General features: G+C 39.3%; 1 protein-coding gene across 37 annotated transcripts in view; it reads left to right on the top strand.

The window, feature by feature from the left end:
• Positions 1-15,362, top strand: part of LOC118302538 — a 114,011-nt gene that overhangs the window by 54,948 nt on the left and 43,701 nt on the right. For 13 of the 37 annotated variants that reach the window (XR_007030604.1, XR_007030607.1, XR_007030603.1 and 10 more), the window contains exons 4-11: positions 6,284-6,355; positions 7,389-7,439; positions 8,224-8,365; positions 9,458-9,528; positions 9,650-9,696; positions 10,667-10,722; positions 13,188-13,337; positions 13,516-13,577. Coding sequence is in view for 20 of the 37 variants with exons in the window: in XM_047331653.1 (XP_047187609.1) it covers positions 13,517-13,577 (61 nt within the window). In the remaining 17 variants the exon portion in view is untranslated. Of the gene's footprint in view, positions 1-6,283; positions 6,356-7,208; positions 7,440-8,223; positions 8,366-9,457; positions 9,529-9,649; positions 9,697-10,666; positions 10,758-13,187; positions 13,578-15,362 lie in introns of all 37 variants that reach the window. The other 24 variants (XR_004790583.1, XR_004790580.1, XR_004790582.1 and 21 more) reach the window with 12 other exon arrangements.

The raw sequence follows: 15,362 nt of genomic DNA, 5'->3' as shown, positions 1-15,362 counted from the left end.
AGCGAAGGAGAGAGGAGCAAACCTCAACAGTATGCTGTACATCAGCATGCTGCTTTGACAGTTTTTTCATACTTAATCACAGTCACTGAATAAATACAAATACTGTCGATCTAAAACACTCACATTCATCGCTGTATTATGACAAGATAATTGAGTGTATCCCCTTGGCAATTAATCTAATAAAATCCACAAAAATAAAATTAGATTTCATAAAGCTAATACTGAAATGTATCTACATTTTCTCAACATCTGCACACTTATGCTTGAATAATTATATATGCATCAATATAAGATGTAGTGCCCTGCAATATTTTGGAGCTTGAGCCCATGGGATTATGTTTAAGGTGTTCACACAACCTCATCTATGATTCATGTATTGCCACAACCCAAGCTGCCACAGTTTTACTGCTCAGAGCTTTGTCAAGTCTGTCTCTGGTAGATAGCCAGTGGAAATACAGAGGCTGGGTTACAGAATGGAAAGATAGGTGAAGAAAGAACGACGGTAAGACCACAGAGAAATTTAGCCTTCTGTGGGTGTTCAATTTGAAGCTGTGACTGCAGTTCTCTCTCCCCCATTCTGTTTTTGCTCTTTTCAGTCCTTCCCTCCTTTACTGCAGGTTTTTCCAGCCCTCATTAATGCTAATTTATGCAGCCTGGCTGGCATAAAACCAGCAGGGAGGGGTCCTCTCCCTTGATTACCAGCAGTGAGAGCAGGAGGTGTGGGAGGCTGAGGCTTGGGTGACCTGGACAGACACCTCATTTAATTTAATACATTGGAGCAAACAGCAGCGGGGGAGTTGAGGCAAGGGAGGGAGATAATCAAGAGGCTGGGCCCTTAAAAATGTGCTCTGAGATGACAGAAGAGATTGGATTGGGAAACAAAGAGCAAAGCCGAGCGGAACGCAATTGATTGATTCCATTCAAGTAATCGCACCTACTGATGAGGAATGATTTTTTTAGAAAAGAGGAGAATCTGATTTTTTTTTTCTCATCCCTTACTCAGCAAACTCTACCTTTATCAAACCAAGTTGCATGAATGATTTACTGTTTGTACTGTAGAGGCATTGCAACATTAACTACATGGCTACCTGTTGGATTTCCTAAATACAGTGAACTATAGAAAGCCACCAAACTTAAGGTTGCCCCAGCAACTCCCCTCTGATTTTCTGTGTTTTTCAACAAATATGCAGTTTCAATCCAAGAAATGCAATCTACAATTTCCAGTACAATACCACCATAGAGGAGACACTGCCCTTGAAATAACACTTCTCCAACACAGTGATAGTCAAAATTTAAAATGATAAGGTTCACACAGATGGGTTAATTGCAGGCCTGTTCTACTGGATAGCATTACTGTGTAGTATATTGTTAGGTTGTTTGGCCACTTTTTTTTCTTTTGGGGGGGGGGATTAAGGGCCCAACCAGTGTAGGATTTCAATGTCAACCAAAGATGGGAAACTGACATGACAGAACTTAACATAACACAGATGTTCCTTAATCTCTGTCTCGGCTGTAAACTGTAAACCCCCATTTAGGTCCTTCTATATTACTGTTAAGGACCTTGGTTATGCCAATCCAAACAAGCCTCCCATGTGAGATTTTAAATAGTATGCAGACCTTTTTCGTAAATCCAAAGTGTGACATGTAGCACAGCAGCATCGATGTCTGACCTGCCATACTGGTTCTCCCTTTCACACAGATATTAACAAGGTTCTGTGACCTCCTCCACTACAGCATACAGGTGGAATAAAAATGTCCCCCATTTGCGTGTTTCTATCTTTTATACAAAACGTTGAGGAGGAATAAAGGCGCAGCATTACCACAGTGAATAGGCAATGTAAAAGGGATTTAAGAAGATTATTCTTTTAGCATCCAGGCCCTAGTTTCAGAGAATTCAGAGCTAATAGTCATGTCCGCCAGCGGCCTGGGTTGTGTATTGCAACCCTTAAAGGTTAGGTGATACCTAAACCTCCTCTATTCTTTTCTCCTGAGGATGAGCAGTCCCATCATCAGGCTACTGCACCTGGGGTTAAACACTACCCTCGCATCCCTCCATCCGCACTGTGACGAATGGCAGGAAATCAAATTTTGGCCATGACAGGCAGATTATGAGATCCCTCCACATGACTTAGCCCTGTCCCTGCCTCTTAATCGTTAAATGTGATTAAAGCAAACAAACGAAGCATTATTAGATTAGTCAGAAGGACATGGAGTCTTTGTTGCTCATTGTCTTTTCCTTTTTAATGAAATGCTGCTTGAAATTAACATTGCTTTCACTAATTTGATTTAGCATTGCCCTGAGAAATAACCAGAGAGCTCTCATCTGCCTGCAGACCGTTTGAGATCCTTGTCAAGGACCGGAGATCAAATGTTGGAGCAAGGCAAACATTTCTGTTCTTTTGCAAAGTTCAAAGGACTTGATTGAGTTACTGGTGCTGCACCGTATGTGCATTACAGATGATTTTAGTTGAGTCCAGAGAGAGAAGAATGAGTCTGTGACTCAAATGGATTAGTGAATGATAAAGGCACAAAATACATAATACAGGGATAAAATATTTACAATGTTCACTTAAATGGACGTTCAACTATATTAGTGCTGAAAGTGTTAATGGGAGAGCTGTTGTGTGTTAGGATTGGAAGGTTAGTGTTTGCGAGAATCAGGTATGTGTCTTTAATTGGCAGCGGATCCTGCATTGTTGTAGAAAATAATCCTGTCAGCACAATCCTTCTTTGTGAGGTTCATTAATTGCATTTAAGAACAGATGCAATCTAGCTGATTCCGGCCCTACTCAGCTTTTACTGCACAAAGCATATGTAACTTCAAACTTAAGGGTCAGGTAAAAGGATGTTTTGTGATTTCCATTTAAATTTACACTGCTTTTTCGACCCATTAACTCAAATATGTGACTATGCTGTGTATACAGTGGCAAAATTAATTTAACAGCTAGCCATCTTGAGAGTGCAGCTTTTACCAGCCACTGCTACTTAGTGTTGTTGAGCTGAGGGCAATGCTAATGATTACCTCTTATATCGTAACAATACATCTTGAATTAGATAGTATAGTATTTTAAGTTGCATATCTAAAAATAAAATTAGACATTTTCTGACAACATATTTCATTCCTTGTATTGCAGGTAGAGCTGGAGTTTTTGCAGCAATACTATGGAAGTGGTTGCACTTGTATATTTTCCTATTTAAATTTGTAACCACAATAATCATACATTTAAATTCTCATTCATTTGGCGAAACATTGTTTTCATATTTACTACACCCACAATACAGAATCAAGTTCCTTTATTGTGTTGTTTTGTTTTTGTTTTTTGAATGAAAACTTTTCCAGGAGGAGCAATGGATGTGTGTTGCCGTTGTTGAAGATTTTTTGATGTGACAGGGATAAAGGGACAATAAGTTAGACATTTGGCATACCATATAGATACTTTTGCATACCGCACCTGCTTTTAACAAAATAAGTCACTCCAGCTACAGTGATTGCACTAAGCCATTAAACTTTTATGGAAATGTGCTTTACATTTATTATTGGTTATTTGGTTTAATAAAGCTTTCTTCTGACCCAAAGTCCTCCATTTAGAAAGAGCCAGAACGTAGAAGACCTCAAGCAGCCTGGCGTGTGATCAAGAAAGAGTTTTCCCTCGCGCAGCCTTATTACTCTCCATTTTTATTTTCTCGAATGAAACTTTAGAAAATCCATTTAGGATGGCCTTTGCTGCTTTGGCAGCCAGAGATACAGCCGCTTAAAAACAGAGGTCACCTCCACACTTGTTTGATAGCTACTCAGAGCACCTTGGTGAGTGTGTTTTTACCCTGGCTGCCATAAATACAAGTGGACAGGGCTGGGTCTATCTTTTCTCAGTATTTTAAAGGGATACTTCTTTTTAAAGGAATATAACTCCAAAATACAATCAGTCACTCACTCTCTGAAGGCTTGAATAGTGGCTCTGAGGATAATGGTTCATTTGGATTCATAACAGTTATAATGGCCTCCATTGGTCCATATTCACTCCTGCAGCACGAGCCTCTGTCAACCCATATGAGTGCATTTGAGACACTCACATTTTTGCCAAAATATTGTCAAATACATAGCTTCTGAGTCTTGCTGGCACCTGTTGATTTTTGTTGCTTGTTGCTTTTCACCTCTTGTTGCATACAAGTTGAATTCACCTTGTATGTAAAGTGTGCAGGATCCCGAGGGAAGGTTTTGCTCAACGGATCATCAGACAGTACGCCTGCTGCAGTCCACAGCTCACAAGCTTCTCATGTGGTGCAAACATACATACAGTATGTAAATGCATCTATTTAGGCAATTTAAGGGGGGGTCTCAGACAAGTCTCATGGACAGCATTATATGGACTCCTTTAGACAAGGAAAGGCAGGTAAAGGACCAGAGATTTAGGTTACTGATTTAAAGAGAAAATCATCAATCTCTACTTGCCTCTTGTGGAACAGAAAGCACTGTTCCAGTTTGTAAAATGTGAGGGAAATATGTTGAGAGGTATGGACATAATTGAGACTTGTGTATGGTGTTAAAGCATAATCTTATATCATGCTGATGCCATGGTGTTTTTCAAGGGACATTAAGAATAATAGGTGCATAACATAAATTTAAATGTGTTGGTTAAGATGTGTTTAATGATGTGCCGACCCAAATGATGACGTAAACTATAACATATTTGCTGATTTATTAATATATTCACAACTTTCCTACTTGTCTGTACAAGCTCAGATTTTGTCATGTACTCTAGTTGTTTTTGCCCAGATCAGATATGCTTTTGTTGTTAAAAAGAGGTGATACAGACAACCTAGAAAAAGGCTCTAATAGTTTTTTTATTTTTGCCATATCCACTCAGTTGGCAGTTTATTAGGTACACCTATCTGCACCCTGCAATTATAATTTTTTTGTTTTTGTTAAAATTGTCCTTTTGGATGCTGCCATTTTGGGTGCTGTTGATTTGTATTGCTTTACACGGACAGATGTTTCCTTTATTTTTTCCACCCAATGTATATCAATGAGGGCAGGATAAATGACAGAAACGCCTCTCTGTGTATCACAAAATAGCTCAACTGCACCACAGACTCCATGCGTTAAAATGATCATACAGTTGAATCAACACAGTTTCAGCAAAAACTGGACATTATAACCTTCATGACGGCAGGATTTATAATAAGACTCTTCAAGTAGATCCAAATCATGTTATTTATTGATATGAGCATTTGTGTAGTGTGTCGTTCTCAGCTCGAATTAATTTAGTTTTTTTTCAAGCATATCTGTCTCTTTCTTATATCTTTTTCTTCTCTCCCTTTTTTTTCTTTGGCTGGTGGCAGGGGGGAACTTGCCATGCATTTCATGTTGAACTCAGAGTATGTTGCTATGGTGGTTGCTAGGGATTTAGCCTAGAGTGACGTGGAAAGTCAAAATATTAAAGGTGTCCTTCTGATTCAGAGGCAAAGGAAGCTGTGAGGAATGAGCAATTGCCTTGGAGTGGTCTTCTTTGTGCCCTTTCATTATCAGGCGTCTGTCTTTTGAAATATCAAAATTGATTTTCAAAACACAAGAAAGAATTGTGTACAAGCCACAGCAAAAATGGAAAACAATGTCTATGCATATGGCACTAGTTCATTATTTCTCTAATTATGACATGTATGTACAAAATATGCATACATCCTCCTCCTCATGATTAGCACCACCATCTTTCCTATCTGCTAAAAAGACAAAAGAAAATAATGAATAGCATTCAATGTAACCAAGGGCTGAAGGTACTTTGTAAAAACAAGTCGTCGTCTTTTACCTCCTGAAACATTCACTCTTAAAATGCAGTGTTTGATTTTAAGTTTAAATTTGGCGATCAATAGCATCCTAAATGATAACGTCCAGTGCCCATCTCAAGAACTGAAGGCCTGGATAGAGAAAGGCTTTCATTCCACTTCTTCTTGTGCCGCCTTTCCCTGTCTTGCAGTCCATAGCTTTAGCAGCCATCACACAACCCCAGGCAGGCTAGTTAGCCCTGAGAAAAGAGCCTGAACCCCCGATCAATAACTTTAGTCTTGTCTGACTAATTGCTCATTGGTCGACATTGGCGCCAGACTATATGTAAGTGCATGTTCCCCTGTGTGACCGACTCTGGCTCTATTTCCTCCACTTCCCGCCTAGTGTTGGGCTCAGAGTCTGCCCCTCTCTCTTCTCTATATTCTCCTGTCCTCGCCTCTGTTCACTCATGTTCCGACTAGAGAAATCCTGACCTGATCGGCTTCTCCTCCGTTTTCCCAGCAGGATGAGACCATCCAGAGACTTTGAGATGTTCTGCTCTCACACCAGGCCCGTGACTCCCAGGCTTCCCAGGTAAATATCCAGGTTTAGTGACGAACAGGAAGATTAGCCAGTTACTCCTGCTCGAAATTTCAAGCGTAAGGAAATTAGCCGGTCTCGTTTGGGGTTTTCTGAACGGCTTATTATATGATCTAATGCAGACGCACTTTATGAGCAAGGAGCAGAGTATGGTGAGGGAAGTATTGATTGTGCTCATTGTGAATTATGTGAATAGATAAAAGTGTGAGCGTGCATATATATTAGGCAATTATGTGCTCAGGTGCTAATGTAAAAATTCTGCTGAATAAATATGAAATATGCCTCTATCAGCATCCGACTTGTGTCCTCAACACAAGTCATTTGAGATGATAATTGGGATAGCGTGTTTGCCTTTTTCTGATGAGACGAGATATTGTGATAGCTCTCCTCAGCCTGGATTTAAATGTGTATTGATCAGTGTGAGGCTCAGGAGCTCAAATCAAACCGGCAGTACAGCCCCCGCACACTTGCATATACTTCTGCCTTTGTTTTTCACATTATGTTTTTAGGAAATTCTACAATCTTAAGATATAAAACATCCGTTACTATGTCACTTAACATCAGAAGCTCATTTGTATTTGTTCTCGCCCTCTTTTTCCACTAGTAGTGTGCTAATGTCATGATTTAAATGAAGTATTGATCAGTTTAGGAGGGGAGAATAGAGAGAGAGGGAGCGATTGTGAGGGAAAGAACGCAAGACCAGGGTTATCGGTGTGGATCGCACACAGAAAGAGAGTGCTAACGGATGAGACACGTTTTAAGCGATTCCATGAAATGGATTTCTGCATAAGCTGTTTTTTTTAATTCAGGAATAACCACCAGCCTCTTTTGTTTGTCTTATTCCAAGAAGCTAAAGTGGACATGGAGATGACAACAGTGCAGCAATGGAAGAAAAAAACATTTTTCTTGAATTTTTATGGGAGTATTTGCCAACCCGTTTGCAGATGGTTAAATCATGGTTTGTCCTGTTCCTGTGTGGGTCTCCATCTTGTCTGGTTTGATTTCCTCTGCATCGACGACACTGCAGCAGCATCAGGCACACTGGACTAAAGCCTCCGTCCAACTGAACCAGGGCTAGGTCTGTTTGTCTACCTCTTGCTGTCCTCCCTTACTTTCTCCCTAAGCTCCCTCCTCTTCCTCCCTCTCTCACAGTCTTGAGCTCTGTCTCTCTCTCCCTCCATCCCTTCCACTCTTGTGATTAAGCACAGCAAGGTTGTATTAATTAGTAGTCTGTTTATTATTGTTGGGGCACGTACTGGGCAGGCGACTGTTGGCTGTCAGTTTTATAAGAACGACATCACATCTACATAGCTGTGATGTCTATTGCCACACTATCTCGGGATTACTTGCATTTTCCTTTCGTACGAGTGTTTATCATTTCAATCATATAACACTTGTGTGTTTTGAATAGTGAATTTTATGTCGGCCAGTTTTATTTTGTATGACTTATAAGATGCTTGGTCATTTTTTGACAGATATACATTTCAAATATCTTGGTTGTTAAATGTATGAGTCTACACATATATATTTTTTAAGAATGGATTGTAGCCATCAATAAGTGATTTTTTTTTTTAATTTATAATTTTCTTTATAGTTTCAGGACAATTCAGCAATTTTGCAATCCTCCTAGCGCCATACATGTAATTAGCAGATGAAAGGAGATATTAGGCATGCCCTTGACGGACTCTGACTGACTTTATCTATGAGTATCGCCTTAGGAGGATGGGGAACCATGGTCCATCTTAGCCTCGGCCACAGAGTGAGCAGGTTGGCTGTGCAGAGAGGATAGGCTCTATCTACGGGTTTGTTTTTTTGATTTTTCACCTCCTCTCCCCGCCCTGCCTTCTTTTGTGGTTCAATAGCTGGATATCCACGGGCAAGGATCTTTCAGTCCTTGCCTGAACTGCAACAGAGCTGACTGGATCTCCGGAGGAACAGTCGTATGCAGCAATACCAAATTCATCTTCAAAGCCAGACCAGCGGGCCCAGGAGCTCCAGAGTCAGGTATAGTGCTTACTGCTAGGCCCAGGTTATTTCAAGCCGGCCTCAGATTCCGACTATCATTCTTTCTGCACGCATCACTTTCAATGCATCTTGAACAAAAACAGCATTTTGGGGAGCAAATTAGAAATATTGTCATCCCAGTTGTGCTTCAATGATTCAATCTGGTTTAGCTTGTGTTATGCCATTTTGTTTTGGGATGCAGAGATGTATGTCCACTGCACAAGCAGCGAAGTCAACTGATAAACATGTTCTGTATGTCAAACAAGCACTTAGTCACATTGACAAGCAAAACGAACTCTGAAGATTGATGGCTGGGTTCTTTACATAGTACCAGAGAAGAAAATTCTGCTTGCCACCTTCCACCAGAGAAAAAGCACTGACCAATCTGAATCCCTGGCTTTGTTGATTGCTGGTGTATGTGTCACTTGTTGCTGAGCCTCTGGGCAGACTCTATTTGTGATGTTCAATCAGAGCCTGAGGTGTCATCTCAGTCGCACTCCCTCAGTATTGTTGACTGGAGCATTCACAGTGCTGCCTTACCTACTCTCTGCGTATTACTCTGTCTCCCTACCACACTGACCATATGATCTCTCACCATTTTCTCTCACTTTTTTTACCAACTCTGTCACTCACTCCGCGAGCTGCTTACTAATTTCTTTTTTGTACTTTATTTCTGTCCATCACAAATTGAAGATACCCTGTGGATTTTTTTGCTACTAGTGGCACTGTAGAGCAAAGTTTCAATAAGCAGTATTTCCACCATTGACTGTCTATAAAAATGGACGTAGTCACTGGGTCCAGAAAATGAAGCCAATGCTGAATTGCCTAAAACCTGTATTCTCTGGAATGACCAGCAGAGGCCGACTCCACTGGTTGCAAAAAGAAGTTGATTTCTATAGAAAAAGAAAATGACTCTACTTCTCACTTGATTTATAATGTCATTAAACATTTTCCTGAGGAGTTTATGGTCTCAATCTCTAGTTTTAAGTCTTAATTCAATACAAAATGATGTTAATTTTTGTAAATAACTGTCAAATTTAGAGTAAATTAGATGATGAAGCACGGTATGCTAATAAAGCTTGTGCCGTCCAGCGAGTCACAAGTGTAGGTGGACGTGCAGTGGATGAGCTCTCAGTAAGACCCTGCCCCCCTCGCTCCTCTAGGTATGGTTACTTCTGGTTTCAAAAAAACAAAAAGGCAGCTTACAAATCAATTGTTAACCTCACTGTGGGTTTCCACGTATTATTCAAACCTCCACCCTCTCTTTCTTTCAACCCCAAACAGTCGAGACTGATGGCGATGTATGGTTCTGCTCAAGGTCTCTTCCTGTTGTAAGTTGGCGCTACACAAATTAAATTTAATTTTGATAACTGATTTGAAGTGTGTCATAGGTAGGAAATGTGTTCAAAACTTTTGCTAGTCATCAAGAATACACACGACAATTCTTTTTAGTTAAAATGCTAAATATACTGAGACATTTTATTACAATGAAAACTTACCAGAGTTACCTTTAATTCGCAATACTCTATTATTACTTATACATGCTGCATTGCAGCAGTAACACCCATGTGGCACTAGAAGAGCCAGATGTTTCAGAAAATTACAAAGTCACTGATTATATGCATGTGTAGTCTATGTTCAACCTAATCACATAGAAGGACTTTGGCCAAAACTGTAGTTTAAGTATACAGGCTACACTAGAGGTCTGTCATTAGGCTGGACAATTTTGATTTATTATTTAATTTTTTTCGGGAATAACTGGTTATCCAAATTATAATAGATTATAAAATGTCAGTTCTGATCCAAAAATGAGTCTTTAAAAATCATGTTTTGAATTTGATGAAAGCTTCATTTTAGCTTCATTATTTATAACTTCTGGGGAAAATCCTTTAATGGGCAGTAGAAGCCCTGAGATAGTGGTTGACTTATTGCATGTCTGCCTCACATACATCATGATAGTTTTTTTATGATCATCAACTATAAAGAGAACCAAATATTTTTCTATCTATCTTTCTAAATTTTGCTGCCAGGTTAGACTGCACTCAAACTAGCTCAACTGAGTCACAGTATGTGATATGAATAAGCATTGCCAGTATAATTTCTGACAGATTATATTGTATAATATTGCTAAGTGACTGAAACACTCTTGAAACACTTTAAGGCACATACAGTGAACAATAAGCATGTCAAATGTCAAAGACGTGCACATGACTTTTGTATATACATGTAATTTGAATGATAATGTGCAGTGCCAGAATGTCATCTCCATCTTTTTTTACCTCTCCGTCATGTTTTCTTCAGCTGCAGTAAATGGGCATCTGGTGCAGATGAGGCAGTGAATGGAGCACTAATGGAACGTGAGCAGCCTTACTTGAACAATGCACCTTCATAGGTTCTGACCAACACACCACCACACACATGCCCAGACAACAATTATAATAATAATAATACATTTCATTTATTGAGCACTTTTGATTGCTAAAAGCTATGAAGGAACTCTGATACAACATAGTGCATCCTCTCTTTTATTCTACACAAAGTCATGTTTGTCTTAAACTTTGTAACTCCACACTTGCCACTGTGTTTCTATGAGTGCATCCACAACAGCAGAGCAAAATCTGATCAATCAAAGCAAGGTGGCTATTTTCGCCTCTGCTTAAGGCTACAATAGCCACTACTAGCGTGACACACTCTAAAGAACTCCTGCTACCTCTGAAGAAAATGACTTTTAGGACCAAACGATTGCTAATAAAACATTTGATCGAGGGGAAGAGAGAGTTAGAACCATAAACTGGCTGGATTCCTCCCTTTAATTTTACCATCTTCAGGTAATTGGTCCCACACAATTTTATAGGAGTTTAATGTAAAACAGTGGAGAACTCTTAAGTAAGAAGAGAATTTCTCACTGTACCACCAAAGAGACTTGGCTTCAATTTCTGTGAAACGGACATTACAGTGTTCAAGGAGCTACAGTAGCATGGAACATTGCAAAAGCTCTTCACTAAAACCCATTTTAAATAAGATTCAGCAAAAAAATTTAAGCTAGAATTTAACAAAACTACCATGAAATGTAATTACTGAGAAAATGGCTTTATTTTTGTCTGTAATGCAAATACGTTTGGGGCTTTCATTCTTGCTAAAACAGTGCAAGGTGAAGTTAAGTTGAAGTTCATACAGAAGTTACAGAACTGGACCAGCCAGCCAGTGAAACCTTCAACAATCTGATCCTAGGTCATCTATAAAAGTCGGCTATTTGCATGCACTCGTAGGGGTTCCAGCAATCAATGTGTACTCAAGAAGTATGGTGAGAATCAGAATTTCCATTCAGAAGTGTAATTTCCTCTGTAGGTGGAGTGCAAGTGCTAATGACAAAGTTTGAACTGAACTGAACGTTCAGCTTTGTGCCTGAATATTTGAAAAGTGGTAAAGTTCTGCATTTCTATTTTTCTCTGATTAGTGGTTTTGTTTTAATGAAACAGTAACTAAAGAAGAAAATTTAAAAAAAAATTGGAATGCAACAATTTGACACGTTCGTGTTTCCCACTTCTTGCACTCAAAGTACAGCATATGTTTGTGTTTTTGTGCCCAGGGTGGAATGAGAGTCACATATGACATTTTACAACATACTGTGGCAATGTGGTGTATGCACGTATGCTCCTATGTTTATCATTTTTTTGTTTTGTTTCTCCCATAGCCTTCGATAAACAGCCATTGCAATGCAGAATGTTTGCAAATCTCAGGACAGTCAGCAACAGATAATGAAGTTTAACAAAGATAATTTTAGGGGCCTTAAACAGGAATGTTTAGCACTAAGAATTCAAATGTATGGTGTTGGATATACTGACCTTATTATTATGTATTTTCAGAAGTCGTGATTGGCTTCCACCCACCACTGATCTTACTTTTAGGAGTAGCAGAAAAAGATAATACTGTTAACACCCATTTGTTTTGTTTGAAGATGACCATGTGCTTGTTGTGTCTGTTTTGCATACATTTTTATTGAAAAGAATAATAAGACATTTTAAGGAGGGAAATTCCATAAGGTAACTACATCCAGCCAAGAAATAGTCTGGCACATAAAACTACGTGAAACCACAACATTGATTTAGCCCTGTTACAAGAATTAAATAAACAATTTATACAATGTTAATTTGTGAGCATGAACCAGTTGCACAGATTGAAATATTCTATACAGGTAAATCAAATATATTCCCTGGAAATAATTTTCAGCATATGATAACTATTCAACAGCAAATTTGTGGACTGTTAAAGTCATTCTACGGATCTTGTGGTTTATAACTCAAAACAACAATGGATTAATTAATAAAATACACAGGGAAAGAAGGGCATATCAGAAACGATGTAAACAGGCACCGTCACAAACTTTACTTCACAAAGTATTCAGAGTTATTGCTACTGCCGTCTCTCTACAAAGAGTATATACAATCTTGTCTTGCATTACTGCGTTAGGTGTAATGCATTGCTCTCCCACACACATATTACAACAACATTACATTTATTGTTATTCACTGGAGGTTCAGGAAATTGTGAAAGAAAAGAGAATTTTATGTGTGTTGCCGCTGGCAGACATTTGTATAGGTTTGCAGGCACAGAGTAGAGGTTCTTTTTTTATTCATGCACGTGCATGTATGCGGGTGAATGTGTGTCTGTGTTTGTGTGTGTGTGTGGTGGTGGTGGTGGGGGGGGGGGGGGGGGGTTCTGGGATTTGTCTCCTCTGTCTCTGTCACCTTTGTTGACTTTGTTTCTCTTCTTCTGCAACGTTGTGTTCTCTGCTTTAATGACGCATATATCCTATCTCCAGTCACTGCCTAATCCCAGCAGCGCTGGCTCAGGAACAGATTACCGCTTCCAGACACCAGAGGGGAGAAAAGCAGGGTGGTGGTGGTGGGGTGGAAAAGAGATGCCCTAGCGATACAATATACAGAGAGATCGAAGAAGCCAGCATATGAATGTGAACGTGCACACACACACTCATATATGTTTACAGCAGAGTAATCACATTAACAATCAAACCAATACAATGCAGTGTGCACTGCTAAATTTTATTCCTAAGTGTAAGAGGAAAAAACATGAAATCTAATGGACTAGTCATTGTAGTGATCGCTTATGTTTTTTTCTCTTCACTCCAGAATGAAGAAAAGATCTTGCTGCTACCTGCGGAGTTATCTAACATGGCTGCCTCAATCAGCAGGTACAGTGCTCTCGACTGCTCAGACCTCTGCGAATAAAATTAAAATAATGATTGTATGGATTGTATTATGTTGTTATTGCATTTTGTACACAATTTAGGATGTGCCAGTTCCAGATACCATTTGTCCTATAGGGCTTTTTTACAAACTGGTAAAGATATTCACAATGGTCAGCTGCTACTGAGTACTCAGTGGGGTGCTTCCCCAGTTTTAAGGGTTATTGAAGATACAGTGTATAAGAAAGTGTGGCCATTAAAATAGCATTAGTTGTAGGTAATTTTGCCTCCTTCTAAACATAGTTATCTTGTAGTCAATTAGAGCTTCTTGTATACCTGTGACTTTTGGTGTGAATAATTGGGGGTGGCGTGTGCCAGAGGGTTGGCGTCTGTCCAGCGGGGGCTGTCATCGTGCCTGCTGCCTCCCAAGAACATGACTTTTAGCACCAAATGATTGCTAATAAAATATTTGATTGAGCCAAGGAGAGAGTGAAAACCATAAACTGGGCTGGATTCTGCCATTTAATTTCACCATGTTCAGAGAATTGCTTTTGCTGTGCTGCAGAGTAGGTCCCACACACAAGAGCAGTTTAGTTGTCTGCCCAAGGACTGAAATTTAATTTAGCCTGTGTGTGTGTGCACGTGTGTGTGTCATATGCGTGCGTCAGTTTTTGTCTGTAACTGACTGTCTGAGTCACGTCAGAATGTCTCTGAATGTAAAAAAAAATAGCTTTGCATGAATTGCTTAAATACATTTATTGATGTGTTTGTGTACATGCTTTATTTTTTTTACTTTTTCATTCACTAGTGACTTAATGGTTTTACACTGCCTGGTTGTTAGAGTCTCATTTTGCTCAGTCTGGTTGTTCTTGGTCTGTGTTTATTTTCTCTGTACACTACAATGTTCTTCCCCAGATTTAGACTTTTATTTTTGAAAAAAAATATCACTGTGTTAACCTTTATGTCCCCAGTTACTGTTGTTTGTTTCTAAAAAAACTTTTTTATCAGTAATTTTTCTCTTGCATGTTTAGAAAGTACAGCAGCTGAATTCAGAATTGTTTAACAATGGTAGCGTTGGGTTTTCAGCGTGGCTATTTTATAACAGGTCTTTGTGTGTATGTGCGTGTGTGTTTATGGTGCAGGTTCCTGATGAAAGCCTAGAGCAGAGGCATATATCAGAGCTCCAGCACTAATAAAAGGCCAGCAAGCTGTGCTCCTCTCCTTCTGGGAACAGCACCGCTTTTTACTGCTTCTCTGACAGCAAGATAAAGTGCCCTTCCAATTAGAAAAATATTTGGCCACATACCTACCAACAGCAATCCTAGGTTTTTATTTTTCATGTCATTTGATCAGAAATCCTTGCTATTTTTACTGTGTGCTTCCTTATCATCATTTCCTGGATATGCACGTGTTAATATGCATCCCACTGCTGCACCATTAGTCTGTATAATGAAGAAATGGTGGGTTTATATTGGTGTTTTTATATTGGTCTTTCTTTCATATCGATTTGGCTGTGTATTTCTATTGTTTTGGGTTTGGAAGTGTGACTTAATATGTTTGAGCGTTTTGCATGAGAGGATTCATGCTGCTGTGTATGTTTGGGTTGATACATTCTTGTTGCCCTTGTCATCCGTCTCTGGCTCACACAGAGACGTGTGCATATATACTTAACCGCTGATGCTAGTCCCCCTTTCTGTTTAAGAATACTGTAGATGATTTTTTTTTTCCCTCCTTTTTTCCGGAGAGTGCATTAAAATTAAATTCTCTCTTGTTGTTGTGAAAAGAGGCACA

The sequence above is a fragment of the Scophthalmus maximus genome, chromosome 4 (assembly GCF_022379125.1).
Source record: "Scophthalmus maximus strain ysfricsl-2021 chromosome 4, ASM2237912v1, whole genome shotgun sequence".
Lineage (NCBI taxonomy): Eukaryota > Metazoa > Chordata > Actinopteri > Pleuronectiformes > Scophthalmidae > Scophthalmus > Scophthalmus maximus.
Note: the sequence above shows the minus strand (reverse complement) of the source record. Positions and strands in the feature narration are given on the sequence as shown.